The sequence below is a fragment of the Cervus elaphus genome, chromosome 9, assembly GCF_910594005.1.
Source record: "Cervus elaphus chromosome 9, mCerEla1.1, whole genome shotgun sequence".
Classification (NCBI taxonomy): Eukaryota; Metazoa; Chordata; class Mammalia; order Artiodactyla; family Cervidae; genus Cervus; species Cervus elaphus.
In genome coordinates this window covers 24,955,943-24,983,688 of record NC_057823.1, presented here as the reverse complement: position 1 = coordinate 24,983,688, position 27,746 = coordinate 24,955,943, and the positions used below count along the sequence as shown (strand labels likewise).

Here is a 27,746-nt window from a genome sequence, read left to right as displayed (position 1 = left end):
TGTCACCCCACCGCCAGGCCCCAGAGGCCTCTTAGCCCTGGACGGCCTGTCTCGTCGTCTTTCTGCGGAACCGAGCTACAGTCCTATGGAACCAGGGTCCAGGCCTGTGGGGCAGCCAGGAAGGAACGGAAAAGGTGAGAAAAATCAAAAAGCCTACAGCGCCGACCCCCCCCACGCTGGCCTGGAGCGGCCAGCCGCACTCCCGCCTTTTTATCTCCGCGGAGTCGCGCGGCGGCTTCTGGGAAGACACAGTGATGTGGTGGCTTCTGGGAAGACGTAGTCAGCTGGGCCCAACACCTGGTGCTGATGCTTGGGCCAGTCTCCTTAGCAACATTACCAGGAAGGCCATGGTAATGGAGTTTGAGGTCTCTAAGCACATAGAGTCTACCTAGGGGGAAGCCTGATTCAGTTCAGGAAGGTGAGAGAGGAATGAAAGCACGTTACAGTGACAGGGAATGTTTTCTGAGCACCTCAGTCCCTAGAGCCGCCAATTTACTGTGGAGCCATGGTCACTTGAGAGTCTAACCAAGCATTAGAGGTGCTTAGGTTCCAGGAGGTTTCTTCTCAGGGACAAGCAGAATCTCTGACCCCAGCCTAGAAGCTACCTCCTGGACATCTCTGAGTAGCCTTGTGGATAAGGTAGAGAGTTCCACAAGGGCTCCCCTCCTAGTGCCCTGAGGCTCAGGTCTTTTGCTCTGCCCAAAGGGAGTAACATGGGAATGACCACTCACTCCATACACTGAAGATAGACCATCTGGCTGCATCTGATAAACATATTGTGTATATAATAACCATCTTCTTATTTTTAAAAAATGACATTTCACAACATTAAAACATGCTATTTGTACAGATGAAATTAGAAAAACTCAGACTTCCGTGATGCTCCAATATTGTGTATGTAAGCACACATACAGCCACAATATTTTCATAATAAAATCACTGGATTTTTAAATTCAAAATCTGCTCATAGAAAGTCACTTATTAATAATTAATCATTAAAACTTAACTTTGTAAAGAATAGAGGGCAGTCATTCTTACTTTATTACATATCGTGCTTTGAATCACTGAATTAGTACTTACTCAGCACCTTACTCTGTGTCAGGCATTATGGTAGGTCCTGGGGTACAGAAGTGAAATTAGAAATGGTTCTAAATAGTCAAGGATCTCACAGTTTTGTTGTTGTATAAAGCAATTATCATATTTCAACATCTTTTCTCTAGTCACATCCATACATGCTGACAGGCAGTCTGTAGTTTACAAGCCAGGTTTTCAGGCTCCCCTCTCTCCCATTGGAGAATGTTGTTTTAAAAAAAAAAAATTGTGGAGTTCTTAAATTAATTTTAGGAGGTATGGATCCTGGAATGCCCAAGACATAGAAATGGAAGAAATGGTGGAAAAGGAAAACAGCTCGAAGCATGCCCTTTGGTGGCCCTATTCTCTAGAACCCTCTCTATACTGAATTACCTTCACTGAGGTGCCATCAAGTCAGGATTTATGGGAGTTAATGCCCAGGGCTTCAAAACTTGAAATAACCTCCTGTGTCATTCCTTGAGCCAAAAGTGTCCTTAGAGATGTTCTGGTTGTCCCCTCAATTCAAAGGTGAGCAATTAGGACACCTGTCTTAGGAGGCTCATTAGGACAGGAGGTTGGCATAGGTGGCATGAATCCCCTAATATTTGGCTAGTGTGCTTGTCATGCTCCCATTCCTCCCAACACATGGCTGGGAAAGGGGTGGGGGAGGAGAGCAAGGAAAAGAACTTGAAGCCTTAAATAGCAAGGGGAGGAGGAGACTGTACAGTCAAACTTGGTTAATTTAAAGCTCTGCCTGCCCAGCCTACACAAGGAGAAAGAAATGTGTCCCCTACAAAAGGGTGAAGTAGGGTGGAGGTATCTCAATGCAGTATCTCCCTCCACTCTATCCTCAAACACACAAATGATATTTCAAGCATTCAGTCATTAAGTGTTAAAATGAACATCTTCCATTTCCCTGTTATATTGTTTCCATATCTATACTTAGAATTCTGCTTTTCAGTGTTTCAGTTCAGTCATATGATTGTTTTAACTGGATTTGGAAGTCATGGAAATACTAACTTCTATGGGCAAACAGATTCCAAATTTTTAAGAGATTTCTGAAGAAAGCTTTTGGGAAAACAGCCAGTTCTTGGATATAGGATTCCCTGGAGCCCAGAGGAAATCTTTCAGAGTACCATTTTATCAAGTGACCGCCCCCCAAACCCCTGCAACCTGAGCTTTGAGCAGTTTCATTTGTGGTACCATCCACAGGATTTAGGGTTCAACTGAAAAGCAGCTTATTTTTGCTTAGTCCACAGGATTGGGGAAAAATAAGTGATAAATGAAAAGTATCTTCAAGTATTGCAGTTAACTATGCAACCTATGTAAAAGGGCCAAGGGGATTTTTATTCAACAGACATTTCTTGAGCCTCCATGATGGAACAGACTTTCTGTGCTGGGGCTACAGCCACAAGCAACTTAGTCTTAGTGGGCATGTGGCAGAGGGTCAGTTAACCATACAACCATATGGGAAGCTTCTTAGAGAAAAGGGTAGTTGAACTGAGATATAAGAAATGAATGATAGGAATTAGGGAGATTAAAGGAAAGGGTATTCTATGAAAAGGAGACTAAAATCATGATGCTTTTAGGCCACTGCAAAAAGTGGTTGGCATAACTGGAACCAAGACTCTTTGGAGGAAGGACTGGAGAAGAGACCCTGGGCCTTATGTGCTGAACCAGGGAGCCTGAACTTTATCCCAGAAAGTATGGGAAGTCATTGAAGGAATACTAAGCAGGAGAGTGGCATGACCAGATTTTCAATTTAGAAACATTGCCCTGACTCAAATGTGGGTGGTGAAATTTGAGGAAGCTGAGGTGGAACCAGGAAGACTAACTTTAAAAGCACTGTACTATTCCAGACAAGAGATGAGAGGGGCCCCAGCTACACTAAAAGCTTTGAAAATAGGAGTAGATGGTAGCAAATATATGGAGAAAGCAAAATCTGCATAATTTAGACATGGCAGAATATACCATTTTAAGAGTGTACTCACTGTGTATGGGTAAAAGACATGGAAATACTGCTTAAGGGCCATCATGATGGAAAATTTGAATACAATCATGTGTTCTTTTAAAATATAAAAATGAATTAAATCCTGGATACACTTAAATCCAGGACACATTTATAATAGCAAATGTACAAAGAAAAGGAGAGCTTCTCTGGGGGGACCATAAGTCTTCAGAGTTTGGGGATCCTTACAAAGGATGTAGAGTATGTTGCCTAGTGATATAGCTTGATTCCATGTTTACCATAAGCATTATGACCAGTGATCACCAAATATACTAACATCAGAGGATTATGCTAAATAAATATATAAAATAGTAATTATAAGCAACTTTGAGAAACAAAAAAATCTTTATTTTTTACAAAAGTTTTCATAAATGCATTGTATATTTGATATGCATGCTATTATAACAAAGCAACTAAAAATATAATTACAGTTAATATACTTTTATGCATATTTAAAAGGTAATTTTTAAATTTCCTCAATTTTTAAAAATTGAAAGTAGAATAAGCAATTCTTCAAAAAATATCCATTTCCCCTTCATGCAACTGCTGCAATGACTTAACAAGAAAAATAAAAATAATCAGTCAAATGAATATTTAAAAGCCACTGTCACCCCATGAAAACCTTTTGTTTGGACCAAGTTTAGCAATGCTTGTCTCCAGGTAATATATATCTATTGCCTCTGGGTTATACCATTTATGTGTTCTCATTAGGGCTTTGTCCTCACTTGAATGCTAATTCCATTCTTACTGTGGTTAACTGTAGATTCACAGAAAGGACTGTGTAGCATACTTGAGAGAAAATTCTGACTACCGGGATCATTTTTTTCTTTTTACCTATATGCTTTCTTAAAATAGAAACAGGCAAGAAAATATACCAGCTTAATTCAACATATAGTTTATAGATTTTATATATAATTTTTCATTTTTCCTGAGAAAGTAAGTTTGTAAGTGGTCTGTTTTCATGCAAAAATATAGTTTTCCATTCTTTACATTCATTTCATAGTATTTTGTATTCTAAGTAACTACATCACATTTGTGCTTTATATTAATACATTTGGAAAATAAAGAATAATTCATTTCCTTTACTGCTAGAAACAGAAAAGATTAGAGACTCTTTGATGGGTAATACAATCAAATTAAGTGCTGACTTCAAGTTGCTAAAACATTACCTGACTATGAAAATTGCAATGAAAAATTCTATTTTTTTCATGCTTGCAGTTTTACCTAAATTTAGAATGAAAAGTTGACCTGCTCATGTAAGGGAGACTGGGTATTTATTCCTTAGATTCCTGAGTTCTTGAGTTCCTAATATGTGAGTCTAGGCCTGCATACCACACCTGGTCAGTTTCCTCTCTCACCTGGAGGAAAATCACAATACAATACAAAGATGACTTTTATGGCAAAAGGAAAGAAAATGGTGTATATTCTACTTTATATCTTTATAAACAACAATATCAGTTTGTAAAATGTGAGAATTACCAACAAATTTGAATGAGAAACAGAAAAAAGGCCAAACATTTAAGAACATGTTTATGCTTAAGTAATTGATTGCTGTTACACATTTGGATTTAAATTGGATCTGATGTACACTATGAATGTAAATATCTTAAGTACAGAACCTTTTTCTATATTGGTTAAAGAGAAATACAAACTTTTTCCCCTCAAAATAAAGTTGGGAAATTTGAGGCAAGAAGGATTTTCTTTCATTAACACATACTGTTTCATTTCTATTTTATTAAAAAATTCAGTAAACAGAGGAAAAAATAAATGTACATGCAATATATTTAAGGCCCGCTGTTTACTTTTCTCAGCACATCTCCAAGAACCTGTTTATATGCCCAATATGTGATGATTTTCATGAGGATTAGGAAGGCTAAATAGAAACTTAAGATCTTTAAAGTGAGGAAAAGAAATCTTAAGTTACCCATAATCAATTATCTCTATTATTAGGTAAAAATGGAATCAAAATAAAATGGAAATTATTTGCTTAAAATTACACTGTCTAAAATCCTTTGTAAACAAAGACAAACATGAAATTTAGTTGAGTGGAAGGACAAAGGGAAACAGCTTCATTTTCTTCAAGATGTGAAGCTACTCGCCTTTAAGATAGTATGAATATCCAATTCAGGTAGTGATTTTCTTTTAATTAGTCAAATATATATTAAATATAAAAAGTTAATGTTATATAGATGTGGCCTTGGACATTTTTAGTATTTGTTTGTTTAGAAATGCCTTTAAAAGTTAATGTGCATAGAACTGGGTTATTTACCATAAGTCAAATCTTAAGTGCAAGCAGTGGGACTGCAGAGAGAATCCAGTAAAGGAATATGTAGAAGACTGGATAAATACATCAGACAGAACTGGGGCTGGTCCACTATTGCAAAGACTGAAATGTATCATCTCTGGTGCAGATTCACCTAGTAAGCCTGTGTGATTATGCAGTTTCTAACCCACAGCCTTATTGACAGTATGGATCTGCTCCCGGTGAAAGGAGCTTCTGGACTGTGACCACTGCCCCCGTCTATTTTCAGATCCTGGCTCTACAGATTAAAACACTTTAAAAACACTTTCCTAGGGACAGTTTCTTCTTCAGATGCAGTCTGTAGCTCAGGACTTAATTGCTGTTCATGCTGGGCTTTAATTATATGACACTGTTGGCACCCAGATACAAGAAGTATTTAAGCACATAATACAAAGGAGGAGGTTTTCATGCGTACTTACAAGTGTTCAGAGATTCTGTGCGTGAAATTATTCCCCAAGGAGACAGTTATCTATGATGGACTTAGGTAGTGTTCTAGGGGTATTTTGAAGAGGTTCTTCAAACATACGTTGTTGAAAAATTATTTTATTTGGAGATGACATCCCCTCCTCCCTACATCCTATCCTGCCTTGACAGTCTTATTGGAAGAAAGAGAAACTGTTCAGAATTATTGCCACATATGTTTCCCAGGCCTGGCATAGACATGTTGAAAATGGAAGACTGGAAGAACCCAGCAAGGAAATTTGGTATATTAATTGCTGCCCACCGTGAGAAATAATTCTGGGTTTCTTATCCCAAGTCTTCCCTAAAGCTCCATCCAATGTAGAGTCAACAGACATCTTTCATAATACACATGGTAAGACATCCATGAATATGCACATACTATCCTTGAAATAGTTGTATATTACATTACTTCTGGGTAGCTCCTAATATTTTAATAAGCTTAATAAATAAGGAAATGGACTGAAAAGTCTTTGTAAAATGTTATGTAAATATAATATTTGTTTTAAGAATGTTTGAATTTGCATTCATCATAAATAAAAGTAAAAACTGGACTGAAAACATTTTCACACCAATAAGAATTATTATGTTTAAAGAATCTGAAGTTATGTAGCTATGAAGCTATGTAGAAGTTATGTATCATGTCTGTTTCAGCAAGATTCTGTATTAGTTTTCATTTAAGTCTGATTTAATTGTGATTCTGACCATCAGTTATCGAATAAGGCAGTCCACCTTGCCTCAATATTTGCCATACCTGTTTACTATTTCAAAAATAATTAAGTACAATGTATCAGTTATGTTTTTCCTTTATATTTAATAGAAGTTCTGTGAACATTGAGAATATATTACTTTTAGTGGTACACAGTTCTTAAGAAAAGTCAATGTTTTTACAATGCCACTTGTGATATTTTTAGCAGCTTGCTACAATATCATTGTAATAAAAATAAAGTGTACTCAGTGATGAGAGAGAAATATTGTTAAAGACCTCTAGAGACAGGAAAAGGCTCAGTCGTAAGGTCAAGTGCTTTTCATTTTCGGCTGCATCATTCTGACTTGTTACTTTCAAGAACAACTATAATATTGCTACATTGTCCATTATACCCAGAAGAACTTTCCTTGAACTTCACATGGAGGTTGAGTAAAGCTCTTCTATTTGTTTTTTGAAGTACTCTCTCAGCTCAGGTCTCTTAGCCTTTAGGGTCGGTGTCAGCAAGCCATTTTGAACTGAGAACATATCAGAATGGATGTGAATGGCTTTAACCTAAAAACCAAATGCAGAATACATCTTTATCAGGAGAATAACACAGCATTCATAGCATACATGGTAGAAGTAGCCAGGCATATGGGAATAGAAATACTGATATAAAAACAGGCCTATTTAAAAAGTCAACAGTTATTGTAACAGCATGTCAGCTTATTTGATAGATCTGAAAGCCACCTCATCCCCTTCTTACTCCTCCATTTAGCCAGTCAACAGAAAGGAATGAGTTCCTTACTCTGTACCAGGCACTGAGGACAAAGAGGAATCACGAGCGCCCCTGCCCTTGGGGAGTGCACGCTGGCATCCAGCAGAGCAGACACAATGGGCAATTACTGGAGAGAATGGTACACACAGGAGGAAGGGCACCTAGCTCAGGGGAGCCTTCCCAAATTAGGGGAGTGTTAAAGAACAAGCAGGAGTTAACCAGTTAAGGAGGAGAGGTGGGTGAAGGGCATTCCAGGCAGAGGCAACCACATGAACACAGCTACGGGAGTGAGAAATAGCAGAGTATGAAGAAGGACATCCAAGTGGTTTCTTTTTGTAGTTTCATGAAATAGGAGGCCAAGGAGGTGACAGATGAAGCCGAATTGGTAGATGGGGCAGTTTTAGAGGAAGATAGTAGGAAGGCACTGAAGATTTTTATACAGGGCAATAACACAGCTGAATACACATTTTATAAAGTTCTCTCCAAGAGAAACGTGAACATGGTTTTTAAAAATGTTAAGACTAGAAGCAGGGAAACCAATCAGAAGGATCTGACCAGTCCATAGGAGAGAAGAAGGTAAGGGCCTACGCTTAGAGCAGTGACAGAGACAGTCAAGTAAGCAGTTCTAAGAGATATTCAGAGAGAAATGAGATGAAATAAGGAAGAGGCAGTTTTGAGGACTCCTAGGCTTCCAGCTTGGAGGGCTACATGGAAGAGATGCCATTCACAGGAGGGATATAAAATCTAGGTGGGACATGATGAGTAAAAAAAGAAGTTCTGCCAGAAAATTTTATTGCATTATTGGAAGGAGGAATGGAGAGATCAGGTGTAGTGTTCATGGTGCTTATTTCCATGAGGCAGATCCCAAGCCTCCTCATACAAAGTCTCTCTGCAATGCTGAATGGGGGCGCCAGAGAGATAGATCAACTATTCTAGGAAGGCCTGGGCAGGCTCCTCTCATGCGGGATTCCAACTGAAAGAGTCACTGTCAATTCAACAAGGACTTTTATCATCTGGGCTTGAGCTGAATCCTGGAATGATAGTCTCTCCAAAAAATTGTATCCTGACTGACAACTGGGTCTACCTTTAGTTATTTTGTTGAGATAACAGATCCATATTATTAAATAGCAAAGGAATCACTATATACTTAAAAAATTAAATGTGCTAAATACACATATACTTTCACTTGCTGTTTTGCTGAACTGATCATTTATTGAGCAACTACTATGTGTCAGATATGGTATAAGGCACCAGGGATACAAAGAACAAGCCACAGTCTCTGCCCACATGGGCTTACAATCTAAAGAGAGATGCTGCCATGTGAATATTACTACTATAGGGACAAGCAGTTGTCCGTTGCTTTGCTAGTATCGTTCCCCACCTTCCATGCTAATAAAACCGGGTTTTGTTTGGGGCCAAAATGGTCTATATGTAAACTATGACAATCCTATTCCCTATTTCCAAGCCTCCCTTGAGACTAAGCAGGTAATCATGAGATTCATTTTTGGCTACTGAGAAGGGAAAGTTTTTGCTTTCCTCATGAAAGTTTCAGATATACCTATTTCTACCCACTCCCCCTTATTCCTTCCTTGAATATGGACAATGTCCAAAGCTGTAGCAGCCACTTTGTGACCATAAGGTGATATGCCAACATACCCAGAATGGAGAGTGGGAAGAAAGACAGAGTGCCCAGGGCTTTGAAGACCTGTACCTGCCTTGGACATCCTGTCTTGGACTTCTTATGCGAGAAAACCACAAAAACACACCCTATGTATGTAACATACCGAGGGTATTCTTTTAGAGCTGAATGCATTTCTGACGTAGCCCCTAACCCCACCTGGGTCAGGATTCACTGGAAAGGGATGCTTGAGTTAAACTCTGAAGGATAAGTAGGCTTTGGCCAGATGAAGATAGCAAGGGGAAGGGAGAGGCTGCTCTATGGCTGCAGTAATGGGGTGTGGGTTACAGAAGCCAGGAGAACAAGAGTGCAAGGTCCCTGTGTTACCTGAGACTGTCATAGGAGAACTGTTACTTAAAACCCATGGATACAATCAGGAAATGACTTATTTAAAAAACAAAACAAAATATTCTCACACCCATTAGGATGGCTATTATCCAAAAGAGAGAAAATAACAAGTGTCGGTGAGGATATAGAGAAACAGAATCCTTGTGCACTGTTGGTAGGAATATAATAGTGCAGCCACTATGGAAAACAGTATGGCAGTTCCTCCAAAAATTAAAAACAGAATTACCATACGACCCAGCAGTTCCACTTTGGGGAGTGTGTGTGTGTGGTGTGTGTATCCAAAAGAACTGAACGCAGGATCTCGAAGAGATAATTGTACATCCATGCTCACAGCAGCATTATTCACAACAGCTAAAATGGAGAAGCAACCCAAATGTCCACTGACAGATGAATGGATAAGCAAGATGTGGCAGAGATATATGGTGAAATTTTACCTTATAAAGGAAGGAAATTCTGACACATGCTACAACATGGATGAACTTTGAGGGCATTATGCTAAGTGAAATAAGCCAGACACAAAAAGATAATATACTTAGAGTAGTCAAAGTCATATAGAGACAGAAAGTAAAATGGTGGTTTCCAGAGACTGGGGGTAAGGAAGGAATTTTTTTGTTCAATGGGTACAGAGTTTCATTCTACAAAATGAAAAGAGTTACAGAGATGGATGGTGATAATGGTTGTACATTATGAATGTACTAATGCCACTGAACTATACATTTAAAAATGGTTAAGATGGTAAACTTTATGTTATGCATATTTAACAACCAGAAAAACCTTGGGAAAAAATCAATGCCTGCAAATAGTCACAAAAAATTCAACATGTCAAGGATTGTTTTCAAAATCTCTGATGCCAGTGGTCTAGTGTTCTGGTAGGTGGATATTGTGATATGACAAAGAATTCTTTGCTCAGAAAATTCTCCATTGCATTCATTGATTTTTCAGATCAAAAACTCAATATTCAAAGAAGACCCCTAAAACAGCTACACTTTCTACTTTTTAAAAAGCTTTCAAGAAAAATTGTAACAAATTTTGGCATTTTTAAAATGCATGCTTATAAAAAAAAATGCATGCTTATAATTTAAAAATGTGATGATTTTTAAATGAGCACAACATTAACAAATGAAATTCACCTTTGTCTCTTAGAAATTTGTTCAAATGAAGGAATTCACTTTTGCTGGAGAAAGAATAGCATTTTAAGGGGACCATGTGTGGTGAGAAGGGGAGGACAGGACTACACTAAAACTAAAGCTAGCATTACATGTAGCAGCCTCAACTTTACTTCACACATCTGAAGGATTTCTACTTGGATATCCAATATGAATAGGTGGAAATCTGAGGCTCCTGCCCAAAAAAGAGGCATCATCTAATGTTTCCAAATTTGTAAAGGTCCTTGTAATAAGTGTTTTGTTTGAAAATTCCCCCAGTGACCTTGAGATTCAAAGCAGCACGTAGTAAGTTGGTTGCTGGGGTTGGTAAGGGACAGGGCTGCCAGGTTTGTACCCTCTGGAATATACTTTTCTCCTAATGTGCTTTTATCAAACACAAATCATCCTAGGGGATCCAAAAGTCACTGGAAACAGGTCCCAAGGGAGATGTTTTTTGGACCACAGTACACCGAGAACCAGGGCTTCTGCAGTGGCCACTGCGGATGGGTGTGTGGAGGTGGACGTGGGCATGAAGGTGAGGTGTTGAAGGCAGGGGTGGGATGAAGTGGGGGAAAGGCAGAGGTGCATGAAGGTGGAGTGGGGCAGGGGTAACTGAGGGGGTTGGGCTGAAAGTGGGGGTAGGAGACAGGCTCTGGCTCAAGCCCTAGATCTACTAGAGCAGCTCTGCTCTTCTGTCTGGTACATGTCATCTAAGTTCTGCTGCTTGAGTTTGGAAATCACAATTTGATAACAAGACTAGTTAGCACGAAGAAACCATGAACAAAATCCAAATAAAACTTAACCCAAGATACAGTGCTTTAACTTTGCAACTCATGTTTACTGTCATGAAATGAAAAACCAAAAAACTGACAGAGCTAACATCCTTAGCTCCTTCTGATAGAAACGGCAGCACGGGAAGACTTCTGACAAGTGTAAACAATGTATCCACCTTCTTCTGTAAATGAAAATAATAATATAATTTTACAAGGAGATGCCAATGCCAAAATATAAATTTCTACAGTGTCCTTGCAGCCTGGGTTTCAGCTTATCTGCGTTCCTAACAGCATGTGGAGAACATGTGTAACCGAGACAAGAGTCTATATTCACTACAGGGACTTGGGTGAACACCTTTGAAAATCCAGCAGTGATAAGCAGAAGCTTTAGACAGTACAGTACGGGGAAGATGACTCTCACACAGAGCTACCAATGCTATTATGCTATTAAGATGGTTAGTAGAATGTAAAAGAAAGATTATGATCTTAGGAAGAAAGAACTGCATCAGCTGGTAGATTCTGAGTATCTGTCAAACCAGCTACCTGCAGCAAGCCTAAAGTGCTGACTGGGGCATCTGCAGTTCATTGTGGCTCTCTACAACACAGTCTCTTCCTGAGGAGAGGAAACAAATACAGTCTTGCAGGAAGCCAAGCAATATGGCGCTCAGCTCGCCTTTCAGCCACTTAACAAACAGATCAAAGTGGCACTGCGGCCAGGCCCTGCTCCAGCCTGACCTATGGCCCTGGGTCTATTTAAATCCTTACATGAAAATACCTGTACAAATTGCTCCAGTAACTAAAAGTCTAATCCGTAATTGGGAAAAAATGAGTCAAAACAGTTCTTTAGCTAACACTGACTTTAACTGTGGGTCGCCAACCTAGTTTTTTTTTTCCCCCCAGAAAAAAAAATTTCTCAAAACTTACCAATTTTCATTTTTTATAAATAATTACATATTTTTTAATAAAACCAAATTGTTGAATTGTGGCGGGGAAAAAAGGAGATGAGTCTTTATTCTCCCATTATGCCTAACAACATAAAACATGTTTTCCAGTTTGCAATAAGCAAAGTTTTTGTTGTGGAAAGAAGGAAGGAGATACTTGATGTTAGCTCCTTTTCTGAAACTATACTCTTACCGGTGATTTCATAGTTGTTTTTTTTTTTAAATTTAAAGACACTGTAACATTTAAATTTTATATTGGAATATAATGTTTCACAAGTGTCAATTTATGCCAACTCACTGAAGTACAGAAATTTTCATAATCCTGAAAAATCATTCAATAGAATTAATTCAGTGAAACACTTTAACACAGAATACTGCCTGTAGATAATAAATACAAACTAAATAATTTAGGACAGGAGAAATTTTTTAAAATTTAATTAATTAGGGAAATGCTTAATTAATTTCTGATTTAAAGGCAAACTGATTAGGTAAGTATTCATTTCAATAACAGAAAATACAGTAAAAGATATTTAGCAAGGGCTCTGCAGTCAGGATTTGAAAAATCTATTAAGTTTCAAAGTTCACTTTGTATTTATATGCCTATACAAACTAATAAACCATATAAATGTCAAGAAAATGGTTAAATCATGGTTAAGTATGCTCAAATACTTCCCAAGAACCTATATGTTTTAATTATTGATAGTTATTTTAAATGCTTCCTATCTACTCATTAAGAAATATCTTCCAAAGATCTCCATAAATTAATGATGGTTGGCCTAGTTCTAGGAATTGTCTGTTTCTGAAAATTAAATTACATTAAATTTTCATCTAATTCAAAGTTTAATTCAGACCAATCCTGCCCAGTAAGTCTCAACTCCTAATGTATCTGTTGAATGATTTAAGCCTTGGGCATGTATTTGGGGTGGGGGCAGCAGGGGAGGGTGCTGTTAAAAAATTAGCAAAAGCCTTAATTGATCATTCCTTTATGAGGAAAGGGAAAAGGACTAGCTGACAATAGATTATGGCTTAACTGGAATAATTTCTGTCAAGCTTTAGAATACAATGAGGAGCACTCCCTTCTCAGTTATGAAGCCTAGTTTTTGCTCACCTGTGGTCAGCTGAGGGTACACACTGGCTGCGGTGGGCAGGATGCCACAGACCAACAAAGAGGAGAGTGAGAACAGAGAAAATGAAGAGATAACAAACAGCCCTGGCAAAGAAACTCAGGCCTTTGGGATGCCACATGATTTCTCTGTATGTGGGCAGAGTAATAGAGCAGAAACTCTGCTTAAGGCATATGGAAAGTCAAGAATGGGCCCCCTCTCAGTAAAAGCTCTAATTGGAGCAATGGTTAACACTGGAAATTTAACCAAAAGTTTCTTTAAACATAATCTTTTAAGAGTGGTAGTCCTTTCCAGGAAGGAGAATCTCTTACAATTCTCCATGTACCCTGAGGCAGGTCACACAGCCCACATCCAGCAGGGGGCGTGCAAGCCTTGGGAATCACAAAGATATCTGTAGGACCCCCAGCGCACCCCCATCGCCCTTCCCGCCAGCCATTCAGGTAACAGCGAGGCCCAGACGCACCAAATCTCCAACCACTCTGTGGCCCCTGCTCTACATAGAGGACCCTGTCTGTAGTCACATAGCTTCCCTTAATGAAGAAGCAATGAAGTCAGTTCTAGCAAATTAAAAAATTTAAATAATTATCATGCCAGAACTGACTTTGCATTCAGAAAGATATATGTGACTTCCTTGAATGCCTTAGATTTTATAGTTTTTTAAAATAAGGATCTATTTATCTAGGTCTTATCTGCCCAAAAACATGCTGACAGATGCAGGCAAAGCAGTGTTTCTCAACCTAGATTAATGTAAAGATCTATTTCAAAAGAAAAACATTTTTCTCAAACCCTGAAACTGTGTTTACTTAGATTTCCTCAGTTTGAAACTTAAGAAATTAAAGTCTTAATCTGTGGAACTGTTTTCTAATTGCCAAATAATTGCTGTAAGAATTTTAGCAATGTATTTAAAACTGGTTTAAAAATGCTTTTAGAGCTTTTGCACAACAAAGGAAACTATAAGTAAGGTGAAAAGACAGCCCTCAGATTGGGAGAAAATAATAGCAAATGAAGCAACAGACAAAGGACTAATCTCAAAAATATACAAGCAACTCCTGAAACTCAATTCCAGAAAAATAAATGACCCAATCAAAAAATGGGCCAAAGAACTAAACAGACATTTCTCCAAAGAAGACATACAGATGGCTAACAAACACATGAAAAGATGCTCAACATCACTCATTATCAGAGAAATGCAAATCAAAACCACAATGAGGTACCATTACACGCCAGTCAGGATGGCTGCTATCCAAAAGTCTACAAGCAATAAATGCTGGAGAGGGTGTGGAGAAAAGGGAACCCTCTTACACTGTTGGTGGGAATGCAAACTAGTACAGCCGCTATGGAGAACAGTGTGGAGATTTCTTAAAAAGCTGGAAATAGAACTGCCATATGACCCAGCAATCCCACTTCTGGGCATACACACTGAGGAAACCAGATCTGAAAGAGACACGTGCACCCCAATGTTCATCGCAGCACTGTTTATAATAGCCAGGACATGGAAGCAACCTAGATGCCCATCAGCAGACGAATGGATAAGGAAGCTGTGGTACATACACACCATGGAATATTACTCAGCCGTTAAAAAGAATTCATTTGAATCAGTTCTAATGAGATGGATGAAACTGGAGCCGATCATACAGAGTGAAGTAAGCCAGAAAGATAAAGACCAATACAGTATACTAACACATATATATGGAATTTAGAAAGATGGTAATGATAACCGTATATGCAAAACAGAAAAAGAGACACAGATGTACAGAACAGACTTTTGGACTCTGTGGGAGAAGGTGAGGGTGGGATGTTTCAAGAGAACAGCATAGAAACATGTATATTATCTAGGGTGAAACAGATCACCAGCCCAGGCTGGATGCATGAGACAAGTGCTCGGGCCTGGTGCACTGGGAAGACCCAGAGGAATCGGGTGGAGGGGGAGGTGGGAGGGGGGATCGGGATGGGGAATACATGTAAATCCATGGCTGATTCATGTCAATGTATGACAAAACCCACTACAATATGGTAAGTAATTAGCCTCCAACTAATAAAAATAAATGAAAAAAAAATACTTTTAGGTTAACATCAAAATGAACATATAAAATTTAATAATTCTCATAAACCTTACAGGCTCCGTTCTTGGAGAAACATTTTATGAAAAGCAATTATAATTAAATGCATACTGGGGGATTTTTAAAAATCCATATTAATATTTTTCTGTTTAAAGAATTGTATTTTTGAATTTTTGACTACAGAGGATTATAAATGGTATGTGTAAGAAGGACCAAGTATGCTCATGAATTCAGTTACAAAAAAGAGGCCCAACCTTGAAAAGTCAAAAAGTCTTAAGAGGTTTGCTGTGTCCACTCCCAGCACACTCTTTGTTTCCTCCTTTTTGTAAAGGGCACGCTGGCCTGACAGATCCCTGGCCCCAGAAGTGCAATCTTTTCCATGTCCCAGCAAGTAAGCTCGCTGGCTGCAAGCCAAGAAGACAGTCCCCATAAAAATAAAAATGAGACAGGGCTCTGCTGCTCTTGAGTATCGCACGCAGCTCGGAGACACACCATGTAGACATGCTCTACCAGTGACAGCTAGGAAAATATTTCAGCTTTATGAACATTTGTTATTCTGAGGACAATGAGTGCAGTCTCACTTAGCATATGACCTCTTTTAGCTAGACTGCAGGTTGTTGCAAAGTCAGCTTGGAACAGGTCTTCAGAGGTCTGCTGGTACATAGACTGCCTGCAGGCCACAGTCTGGAGGATGGGGAATCTAGGTTAGGGTCACCGTCGGTGACTTTAATTTTCATCCCTACATAAAGGGCCATAACAAGTATGGAAAAGGTAACAGTTACCTGTTCAAAAGAGTGGAGTCCACCTTCTTTTCCTAACCTCACCATATCTTCCAAAATGGCTTTTTTCAGCTCCTGAATCAAACCATATAGGTAAAATTACAAGGCAAAATCACATTTCAAAATGGAGATAGAAGAATCAATGAGTTTTGAGCAAAGTACAACTAGTAACCATACCAACACGTCCCTTGAACCCCCAGCTACGGCTGACACTCGCTGGCAGCAAGCCAATCACCACCTCTCATCTGGTAAGTAAGTGCTGGCAAGGTCTAAGGAATGCCCGAGAGCAGGCTAAGGGACTACTCAGCTTTTTAAAAATTGGCCCTCTGGTCAGCCTGCTGAGTCCCAGGTGCCTTGTCACTCCCAGAGGAGCCCAGGGCCTGGTGGGAGCTCTAGAGTTCACACTGCTAACAAACAGGCCATGTAACTGAAGGGCTGATGCTGAGTCAGGGCACAGAGATCCTCTTCCATAGAATTGTGCACATGCCAGGAGGTTTCTGGAAGGTGTGAGCAGCTAATGCTCTCAGCAGGGAGAACTGTGCTCCTTTTGCAATTCCATGACCATCTCTCTAAGCCCAGTAGACACAAAATCTACCTCTCATCAGGAGAGAACAGGGCCGTCAGAAGGCCTATGCTCACATCTGACACTGCTGTTAACCAGTTGTGTGGCTTTGGGCTAGCCCCCTCACTCCCTGGACTCTCCTGCAAGCTGCAAAATGGCTGGGCAAGCTTTCTGTGATGTCTCCTGGCTGGAAAGTTCAAACATTTATCAAGTATTCTAAGAGGAATTAAGGTTCTTCTATAACAATAACAAAAGACAAACCTCTGGTTTAGGACTCCCACCACTTATAAAATAAAGTTGCAAATTTCCCTACTGGCTCAAATTTCACTTGGGCTACTGTTTTTGTGTTCTCTCATTAAGCAGTATCATGGAAGGTCCAGCAGGCTTTAGGGAAACAACCCCCAGGTACAGACCTTATTTGTGCAGAGCTCTGCATACGTCCCTTCAATTCCTCTCTTCCGGGCCCAAGAGGGCATGACTTCTGGGTCGGGCACGACAATGCCCACCAAAAAGGCCTGTGATCCCACCAGAGGAAAACACAGTTATGACAAAAGTTTTTAAAGTGGTTATTTGTGGTCCAGCATTAAAACTTATCTTGGTATTCTCAGACTCCACTCTTTCCTAAAAATATGTATATGCTTATGAAACACTTCCACTAACATATCACACATTCTTGACTGAAATATTCTTGAATGTTTCCGATATATTTCCTTAACTTTGTAAAAGATTGATTAATAAAAAATAAGCTTAAAGGAGATTAAAAATCAGTAAGGTTAGTCCTGTATGTACCTTTGATTCTAATGACAAATTTAAATGAGACCATCTTTAGGATACTAATCACCCAACTATATGATCCAAAAGACATACATTTCTAAGGATTTCCAGACCATTTTGAAATTGTTTCATTAATATGGTCCTCATTCATCAAGAACACAATTTTAATTTTTAAAGTATTTTCTTAAAAAAAATAATAGTGTTTAACTACATAAATCTAATGACAGCACAGGGGCTTCCCAGATGACACAGTATCAAAGAATCTGCCTGCCAATGCAGGAGATGCAAGAAACTCAGGTTCGATTCCTGGGTCGGGAAGATTCCCTGGAGGAGGAAATGGCAACCCACTCCAGTATTTTTGCCTGGGAAGTCCCATGGACAGAGAAGCCTTGGAGAGTTATAGTCCATAGGGTTGTAGAGTCAGACACAACTAAGCAACTGAGCATGCAATGATAGCACAGAATATATTCACAATGATCTTTCTGACTTCAGATCTCAAAATTTCTCTTGGAAGTAGATGAAGCATAAGTTAAAAGTAGTGGGAATGTGCATTACTACTACTTCAAGCAACTTCTTTACCTAGTTGCAAATTTATCAAACTATAAGCAGTTAAGATTTCTCCCTTTCTCTCCTGATCTTATATGCCAGATAATACCAGTGTCTGATTGGAAATGAATGGTCATCACTTTAAATCAAATACCAGATACTTAGGAAATCATTCCCCAAATTCTCATCAGGCCTGGCACGTGTGGGAGGGCTGAAGCCTGGGGACTCACCTTTAAGCTGTCCCCGTGGACATAGACTTGGGCAACAGGCTCGCTCCGGATGTAGATGTTCTCAATCATCTCGGGCGCAACATATTCTCCCTGAGCAAGTTTAAATATATGCTTCTTCCGATCAATAATTTTAAGAGTACCAGCCTGTGGAGTTGGACAAGCAGCTTCATAAAAAGACGGCATTCCCAAGCTTGAGCCCTTCACTTATTCATGCCATAGCCCCTCAACCCCCGCCCTGTCCCACCCTGCACGCCCCACCGGATCTGTTCGTGCACCCGACATCTCTGCCCTCATGAAGTCACCATGCAGCCAGAGAGGGACGGTGTGTACACAAGTGGACGGCTCTCAAGCTCTGCTGGGCCCTGAGTGCCCACTGTCCTTTCCCCTCAGCATGTGCCCCATTCCCCCTCCCACCTGCCAGCCAGGTGCTCGGCAACAGGTGTCCTCCTCATCAGAAGGCTCCCCACCTTCCCACTGGGGCTCCAGCTGTCCCCTTTGTCATCTGAATCTTCAGATTCGCCCCCGTGAACCACGCTTAGGCCACCACTCCCAAAGGGTGGACGCTCCATCCATCGGCACACAGCACAGCTCTGGTGGAGGCCCCCAGATGGCAGGAGGGACCCTCTCTCTCCAAGACGTCTGTGGCAGGCAGGCCACCCCTGGGCAGTGAGTGCTTGAGCCCCTGGCTTCCAGGACCCCCACCCACTTCCCTGGCTCCCTTACATCTCTTTGAATTTCTGAGATAAAAAGGTTGGTCTCTCTCCTTTGGCTCAACCCTTGAATGCTGCCATGTCCTCACTTCTACTGACAATGTCCCTTGAGGTGACTACCATTTATCTCCTCCGTGGCCACTCCTGCATCTGTCTGAGCTTCCTGCCAGAGCTCTTCACTGAGTTCCAGCCTCAGAACCTCACTCTCCTCAGAAGACTTAAAGGAAAAAAAAAAAAAGCCAGGCTGTCTGCCCTGCACAATGCAGTGTGCCCTAAAGGATGGCCCTCCTCCTCCTCCTCCTCAAGCCTGTCCCATTCCCCAAGCCCCAGACCTAGATAGAGATGGCCTTGCCACTGCGCTCTCCTGGGACTTCCAGCAGTCAGGCTCACCCATCCTCATGCGTAAATCCTTCTCACAGTCGACTCTTCCTCCCATCAAAACCACTTCCTTATCTAACATGTGCACACACTCTGGCCCTGCTCTATCTGTTCACTTATCAGAACCACAGTCATCAGAACCACACCAGGCCTTGTTTTGCTCAAAATCCAGCCTGGACATCAAGCACTTTCACTACACTGGCTTCTTTGGGCCTCGTGGCACCCCATGAGTTGGGTGTCATCACCTCCATTTCACAAATGGTGAAGGTGAGGATTAGAGAGGTCAGTCAACTCCTCCAAAGCCATGCAGGTAGGAGGTGAGAGAACCAGGACTTACATCAGGTCTTTCCGGATCAGGAACTTATAATTTTTCCCTATCTAATACTATTCCAAAATAATAATAATCTAAAAAATTGACTCCCACAGACTGCCTGCCTATTGCGTTGGGCTGTGAGTTCAAGCATGAATCAATTTACTTGCTTCTCACAACACCCTGCAAGGTGGGTGGTTTCATCTGAGTTATAGGGCATCAGTGGCAGATGCAGTTTTGTGGGACTTCAAGTTTCTCCCCAGTTTTGAGGATTCCCCCCTAATAATATAAGATGAAGTACAGAGCCTTGAAAGGGGCCTATACAAGCAAGGGCTGAAGCCTGGGCTTCGCTGTCCCCATCAGGGACAATCTGCCCTCTGCCAGTGTCCAGGGCCCTGCTTGCTTCTCCAGCCCCTCTCCTCCACTGTGGGCTCTCAGCTAGAAGCGCTTGCCTCACACCCTAATTTTCCTCAACTTAGCGCAGCTACTACTCCTGCCCTGACTGTCCTTCTTGCTCTTCCCTCTCTTGGAACAGGACTTAAATTCTGAGACTCAGAGCCCGTGGATGCCTGTTCTTCTCTGCTTCTCCCCCAGGTGAGCATGGCCGTCATCTCATGCCCATCACACTGGGTTGGGTAGCGTCTAAAGATGTGTCTCTTCCCTGAGCAGAGTCCTTGGTCCTGGGTACGTGGTGGGGACACATGCATGTCTGCTGCAGGAGTGAGGTTATCTCCCAGTGAAGTACACAGTTCCAAGCAGGGGCAAATCAGCTCACCAGCTCCTGGAGGGCTCAACATCACTAACCTGCCTGATAAACTCGACATCTCAGAACATCCACCCAAAGCCTTAGCAATTTCCCAGAGACACAGGAATGGTTTCCTGGGGCGGGCTGGAGCAGGTGGGGGGCTCTTAGTTTCAGGGATGGAGCCTTTCTGTGGTCATAGCTTTCACCTAAGCATATCCTATGTGCCAGGTAGTGTGTTAAAGGGCTTTACAGGTACACTGTAATCTCATTTCTTCCATACAACATGACCACAGAGGTAAGCAATATTATTACCCTCATTTTACAAATGATAGAATGAATCACCATAACTGGTTTTAACTAAAAGTTGGGGGCCACAGCTAAAGAATGCCATGTAACTTACTTTCTTATTCTACAAGTGAGTTAATACGAAGCCACAGGGAGGGATAAAACTTTGTTCAAGGTCACCGGAGTAGCTGCTAGCAGAGACAAAAGAACCCTAGAATCCTCCTGCTCAGCTCCAAGCTTTTCACATTGCTCAGTGTCACCTCTCAGCTGGAGGCCAGTGTCCCAGACCCTGCCTTTCTCAGATCTCCTAGAGCTATGAACCCTTGTTCCATGTATAATACTTTATCCATCAGATTCCAGAGCACTGTCAGACTTCTTCTAGGAAGCCACTTAAGGGTAGGTAGTGGGCCTCAAACTCCAGTTCTATGCTCCCCAAAGATCCCTGTCACCTTCATCAGGAGGATGGAGAAGGAAGCTTTGGGGGCAAGGTAAGGAAGAACCTCCCAATTCCCGGAGGTTTTCTGGAATGACTGATTGTCAGGGTGGACGTGAAGACTCCTGCCTTGGAAGTGAACCAGATGACACACACTCCCACCACCAAAATGTGTGGAGGTCCATGGTTCCAACGTACGCACCGGCAGCCACTTCCCGATGTCTCCAGTGTGAAGCCAGCCGTCCTCATCCAGGGCTTCCTTTGTCCTCTCTGGGTCTTTCAAGTAACCTTTGAACACATTTGGTCCTCTCACACATATCTGTAGGGACAAACACCTGGTTTCTCTCAGGACGCAGCATAAGGAACTCTGATAGGAGGCTGTCATGAGGCACGTGTAGAAAAATGTATACTATCCCTCAGGAAATCCACTGCAAAAACCACAGTGGTGGAAAGAGAGGACAGGAATGGCCACCAGCATTCTCTCAAGCAGTGACCTCTCTGCTCTGGCCACCCCAGACCAGCCTCTGCCATCCCCTCTTCCTCAGGAACCCAGCTCTGTAGCACTGGATGGCATCTCCCTGGAGACAGAAGGCTGGCTGATTCTGCCAGAGATGCCCGACGCCCGACTTCATGACCAGGCACTCACATTCCCATCCACTCCCATGGGATCAGCAATTGCGGGCAAGCTCTATCTACCCCATCTGGCCTGTCTCCAAATGGTCATGTTTCTGTTTCAACAGATACACAGCAGCAAGCCATGCCAGTTAAGAAAAAAAAAATGGATTTTTACAAAAAGTTTAGCAATCCCAAATCTTATTTTAGATCAGCCCAGTCCGATCCTTGGGGGTTGGTTACTTCGTAAACAGGAGAGGAAATGCTCAATTTAGTTGGGCTTAAATTAATCAGGAATATGAAATGACCTTACACATAGGGTGAAAGGAAAATAATTCCTTTTTTTTTTTTCTTTTACTTCCTACATAATGAAGCATCCACAGACATGAATGGCTAAACACTCAAGTTTACCTCTCCTTCTCCCTTGCTGGTCCAGTAGTTCAGCTCCTCGACATTGACCAGCTTGATATGATTGCAGGGCAGAGGTGCCCCTACGTGTCCTAGAACACCAGAACAAAGGGACATTTGTCAGTGTTCATTTCAATTTCAGCACTGAAGATGCTCCATGCCATGTAAAACCCCTCAAGTGGTCAAAGTGGGGAACTGTGGATGGAAAGCAATACACCTTTAGACAGGCGTTTGTCACAAGTAAGCACTGATGATAAAGTTTTGGAGCAAGGTGAGGCCAACCAACCCCTGCAGGGCCTTTGTTCTACATCCGTCCAGCTGGACAGACTTACGGGGCCCAGATCTGTAGGGAGGCTCATACCCACAGCAACCACACAGTCAGGATTTTTTATATTAAGACATTTCCCTATTATTAGATCATTTCTTTTGGTTTCGTTTCAGTTCAGTTCAGTACAGTCGCTTAACCGTATCCAACTCTTTGCGACCCCATGGACTGCAGCACGCCAGGCCTCCCTGTCCATCACCAACTCCTGGAGCTTACTCAAACTCATGTCCATGGAGTCGGTGATGCCATCCAAACATCTCATCCTCTGTCGTCCCCTTCTCCCGCCTTCAATCTTTCCCAGCATCAGGGTCTTTTCCAATGGCTCAGTTCTTCACATCAGGTAGCTAAAGTATTGGAGTTTCAGCTTCAGCATCAGTCCTTCCAATGAATATTCAGGACTGATTTTCTTGAAGATTGACTGGTTTGATATCCCTGCAGTCCAAGGGACTCTCATGAGTCTTCTCCAACACCACAGTTCAAAACCATCAATTCTTTGGTGCTCAGCTTGCTTTATAGTCCAACTCTCACATCCATACATGACTACTTGAAAAACCATAGCTTTGACTAGACAGACCTTTGTTGGAAAAGTAATGTCTCTGCTTTTTAATATGCTGTCTAGGTTGGTCATAACTTTTCTTCCAAGGAGCAAGAATCTTTTAATTTCATGGCTGCAGTCACCATCTGCAGTGATTTTGGAGCCCCAAAAAATAAAGTCCTCACTGTTTCCATTGTTGCCCCATCTATTTGCCACGAAGTGATGGGACGGGATACCATGATCTTAGTTTTCTGAATATTGAGTTTGAAGCCAACCTTTTCACTCTCCTCTTTCACTTTCATCAAGAGGCTCTTTAGTTCTTCACTTTCTGCCATAAGGGTGGTGTCATCTGCATATCTGAGGTTATTGATATTTCTCCTGGCAATTTTGATTCCAGCTTGACCAGCCTGGCATTTCACATGATGTACTCTGCATATAAGTTAAACAAGCAGGGTGACAATATACAGCCTTGACGTACTCATTTCCCAATTTGGAACCAGTCCGTTGTTCCATGTCCAGTTCTGTTGCTTCCTGACCTGCATACAGATTTCTCAGGAGGCAGGTCAGGTAGTCTGGTATTCCCATCTCTTTAAGAATTTTCCACAGTTTGTTGTGATCTACACAGCCAAAGGCTTTGGCATAGTCAATAAAGCAGAAGTAGATGTTTTTCTAGAACTCTCTTGCTTTTTTGATGATCCAGCAGATGTTGGCAATTTGATCTCTTGTTTCTCTGCCTTTTCTAAATCCAGCTTGAACATCTGGAAGTTCACATACTGCTGAAGCCTGGCTTGGAAAATTTTGAGCATTACTTTGCCAGCCAGTGAGATGAGTGCAATTGTGCAGTAGTTTAAACATTCTTTGGCATTGCCTTTCTTTGGGATTGGAATGAAAACTGACCTTTTCCAGTCCTATGGCCACTGCTGAGTTTTCCAAATTTGCTGGCATACTGAATGCAGCACTTTCACAGCATCATCTTTAAGATTTGGAATAGCTCAACTGGAATCCCATCACCTCCACTCGCTTTGTTCTTTCAGTTTGAGGATCATAAAATAGTCATTATTGCTTTTCTCCCAGTCACTAGACTATTGATTAATGTGCATAATAATCATCTACAATTCTCTCTCCCCCACCACCCCAAATAAGACTTTACATTTTTTTGGTCTTGTATATTCCAACCACAAAACTACATCTAAGCTATGTTCTAATAACTGTGGTTGTTACATGGATTACTGGCAAAGGGGAGGATTTTTGTGCAGGTGCTGGCCAAGGTCCTGAAATAAAGTGAGCCATGAAAACAAAAAGGAGGCTCTGACACATTCTCTTTTAAATGAGAGATTGTCAAATCTTTTACAGTATTGTACAAAGACAGCTATCCTCTCATACTTCATAAACTTTCGTATGTTTTTATGGTAAGGATGCCTAAAAATGGTAAAACCTCCAAACCTTCACATGTGATAATGCAGCAGATATCATAAGAGGGAAGAAAGTGTCCAAAAGGAAGGGCACATACGTAAGCAATCAGTATATAATATGGCATAACAAGAAAAAAGTTAATGAGCCACGATCTCAGAATACAGTCCTTGTAGTAAATGTGCCAGTGGTAGGGAAACCAAAAACTTTGCATACAAGATATACTTTATTCAGCAGAAGTTTAAGGAGATAAAACTCAGAAGAAAAAAAAATGCTTCTATACCTCACTTGGCCAAATGCGATTTCAATTTAGAATTCACCTATCATGTTTCTGCTGACTACCTCAAGGTGCTCAGAAAATAGTTGCGTTACTAAGCATGTTTCTTTCCTATGCACATCATTCCAAGTTTTCTAGTTTTAGCTGAGCAAACTTAAGCATGAGGGGTAGCCCCAGGCTCACAGAGGAAGCTGGTATCTGGAAGGAGTCTTTTGACAAATGTTTTTCAGATTCTTCTAGCATTTGGTCTAAATTTGGTGATGGCCAATACATGTAGGCCAATACCTACTGCCTCCTCCTTGTCCCAAAAAATAAGTCTCCTCAGAATGAGGGTGTGGGCAGTAGCTGCTCCTCTCTGAGGTTGCCGCTGCCTTTTAGATGTTGCAGTCACAGGAGACCATAGTTCCAAAAAGCCTCTGAAATGGCCCTTCAAGAAATAGCACATTGGCTGCTATAAACTTGTCCCTCCCTCTTAGGTCATATCCAATTTGCAGCCTGCTTCCTTCATTGTAACATGACTATAGCCTACACTGTGATATTTAGAAACTACAAAATCCAATATATTAATATTATAGGTATTTTTCTATCTGGAGCTGTATTTTGTGATCTGTTACTTTTCTTTTAAAACGTGACTTCTAATTATCTATGAAAGAAATAGGAAAATACAAAAAAAAAAAAAGGAAGTACAAAAATATGTAACAAAAAAACCAGCTCCATAATGTCACAACACAGACAAAACCACCATCAATGTTTTTCTTCTATTTCCTAAGTGCCCTTGTAAGTATCCTCTCCAAGAGGAAGTTTTCAAGCTTGCTGTTCTAACTCATTCCCACATCTCCAGCCCATCCTACCTGAGGTCCAGTCCCCAGGTGTGGTGAAGGTACATCCCGCCGTGCACTCAGTTTGGCCGTAACCTTCATAAACCTTCAAGCAAAACACAAAAACTGCACTGGAGATGTGCGCCCTCCTGCAGGTAACTGGCTGCCCTTTTCAGTCAGCTAACCTCCCACTGAGCATCTGGCTCTCCTGGCTGGGGATGCTGCCCTGAAACTAGGTAACTCCCGGAGAAACTGGACACAGATAACAGGCATGGCTACTCTGCTTGGAAGAAATGCTATTTTTACCAGAGACACTTAGTAGATAAGGTTATGTGGTTTGGGATAAAGACTTCTTTTCAACCACTGACTTTATTTTCAGTTTGAATAATACATAGTAAAGACAAACATTTAAAAATCCATTAGAGGTCTTCTTTTGTCTCTGTAAGATATTTCCCTTCAGAGCCCCATGTACTGGCATGACTAGACCATGTAGGAGAGCAGCCTTTAGGAGAGGCCAGCTCATGTTGCTGTATAACAGGAGGGTCAGTGTAAGAAGCCCATGGCTTCTTTTTTCCTTCCTTTTTTTTTTTGTGTGTGTGGGGTGGGGAGGATTGCAGGATCTTAGTTCCCTGACCAGGGATCGAAACCAGGATCCCAGCAGTGAAATCACTGAGTCCTAAACACAGGACTGCCAGGGAAGTCTCAAGAAGCCCACAACTTCCAAAGCATAAAATTTTAAGCCTGCACATTTATGAAATAGATGTGCCTACTTTACCGAAAACCCACCAATCACAACTATGTTACTATATAGTCTGCATAAGTCCGGAGAAGGCAATGGCAACCCACTCCAGTACTTTTACCTGGAAAATCCCATGGACGGAGGAGCCTGGTAGGCTGCAGTCCACGGGGTCGCTAAGAGTTGGACACAACTGAGTGACTTCACTTTCACTTTTCACTTTCATAGATTGGAGAAGGAAATGCCAACCCACTCCAGTGTTCTTGTCTGGAGAATCCCAGGGATGGGGGAGCCCACCAGGGCTGCCCTCTATGGGATCGCACAAGGCTATCTTGGCTTTCGGTGACCCTTAGGCTTTTTACATCTTCAAAGCAGGGAGCTTTTACCCCACAAAAATCTTGCCCCTAGGGTTATTTCTCTATACAGAAGAGGGAACAATGGGCTCCCTGCCCTGTCCTAATGTACACCCCACTGCCCCCAGGGAAGGCCACATAAAGGCAGTACCTGGCAGCCCAGAGCTGCCCGGAGGAATCCCAGGACCGTGGGTGATGCGGGGGCTGCTCCAGTAACAATCATCCTCACGCACCCACCAAGACTGGCCTGTGGGGAGAGAGAAAAACATGCCAGAGTCTGTGCTGCTGCAGGCGACGTGCAGCTCACCTGGGTCTCACGTAACAAAAACACACCACAGCTGCACCCTAACCTGGACCCTGAAGTTGGGATCAGAGGCAGCCTGAGGTTGTACAACCCAAGAGCTGAGGTGAGGAAGGCCCTTCTCCTTCCAAATGCATCGATCCAAATTGCTTTGCAACCCAAGCCACGGTACGGCTGGCTAGCTCTTTTATGTATTTTGAGACATGAGCCATTAATCTGTACGGCATTCTGTAATTTTGGTTCTCCCTTTCTTAAAATACACAGCTGTTCCCTCACTCTCTCATTGTGCGCAAAGATCCAAAACAATTACTTAGGACAATTTCTTCCCACTTGCACCTTAATGGCATGGCCATTTTTTTTTCATTTCTAAATCAATGCCATGAGCTATTCACCTATGCCCAGCAGAGGACAATGAATTTTTTAAGCACTTTGTTTCTGTAAGTTGAGCCAAGAGATTTTAAATATTCATTTTCATAGCTAAAAATAGAGTAGTAAGGAAAAATGAGTAATGCTCACTCCTCTAACTACAAATTCTTTGTGTGATGCAGAGCTTTACAACTTTAGTGGGGATACAGGAATGAGTAGTTCATGTACAGCTTGGTTTGGGAGAAGTTGAAGGGATGGGAAACAGGGAGGGAAAGGAAGATTCTTGGTCATCATGCTAGAGCCTTGTGCTGCTTGGAAAGGCACCGCGGCCAAGGTTACAGGGAGGGGGCGAGAAAATCCTCAGGTCCCAGGAGATCCCTGGTGAACCCGACTACCCATGGGCAAAGCTGTCCTACTGCCTACAGAGGTCAAGGAACTCACTTTCCAGGAGTCCAAGAATTCTTGCTGGTTGCGGCAG

General features: G+C 41.6%; 1 protein-coding gene across 7 annotated transcripts in view; it reads right to left on the bottom strand.

Moving 5' to 3' along the window:
• Positions 1–6,646: 6,646 nt before the first annotated feature.
• ACSL6 (acyl-CoA synthetase long chain family member 6) overlaps positions 6,647–27,746 on the bottom strand; it is a 61,756-nt gene continuing 40,656 nt past the window's right edge. For all 7 annotated transcript variants that reach the window (XM_043912168.1, XM_043912169.1, XM_043912171.1 and 4 more), the window contains 8 exons: positions 26,753–26,848; positions 25,546–25,618; positions 22,151–22,239; positions 21,330–21,446; positions 18,267–18,410; positions 17,130–17,231; positions 16,158–16,229; positions 6,647–7,101 (listed from right to left, as the gene is read on the bottom strand). In XM_043912168.1, the coding sequence (XP_043768103.1) occupies positions 6,964–7,101; positions 16,158–16,229; positions 17,130–17,231; positions 18,267–18,410; positions 21,330–21,446; positions 22,151–22,239; positions 25,546–25,618; positions 26,753–26,848 (831 nt within the window). In that variant the 3' untranslated portion in view covers positions 6,647–6,963. The remainder of the gene's footprint in view (positions 7,102–16,157; positions 16,230–17,129; positions 17,232–18,266; positions 18,411–21,329; positions 21,447–22,150; positions 22,240–25,545; positions 25,619–26,752; positions 26,849–27,746) is intronic.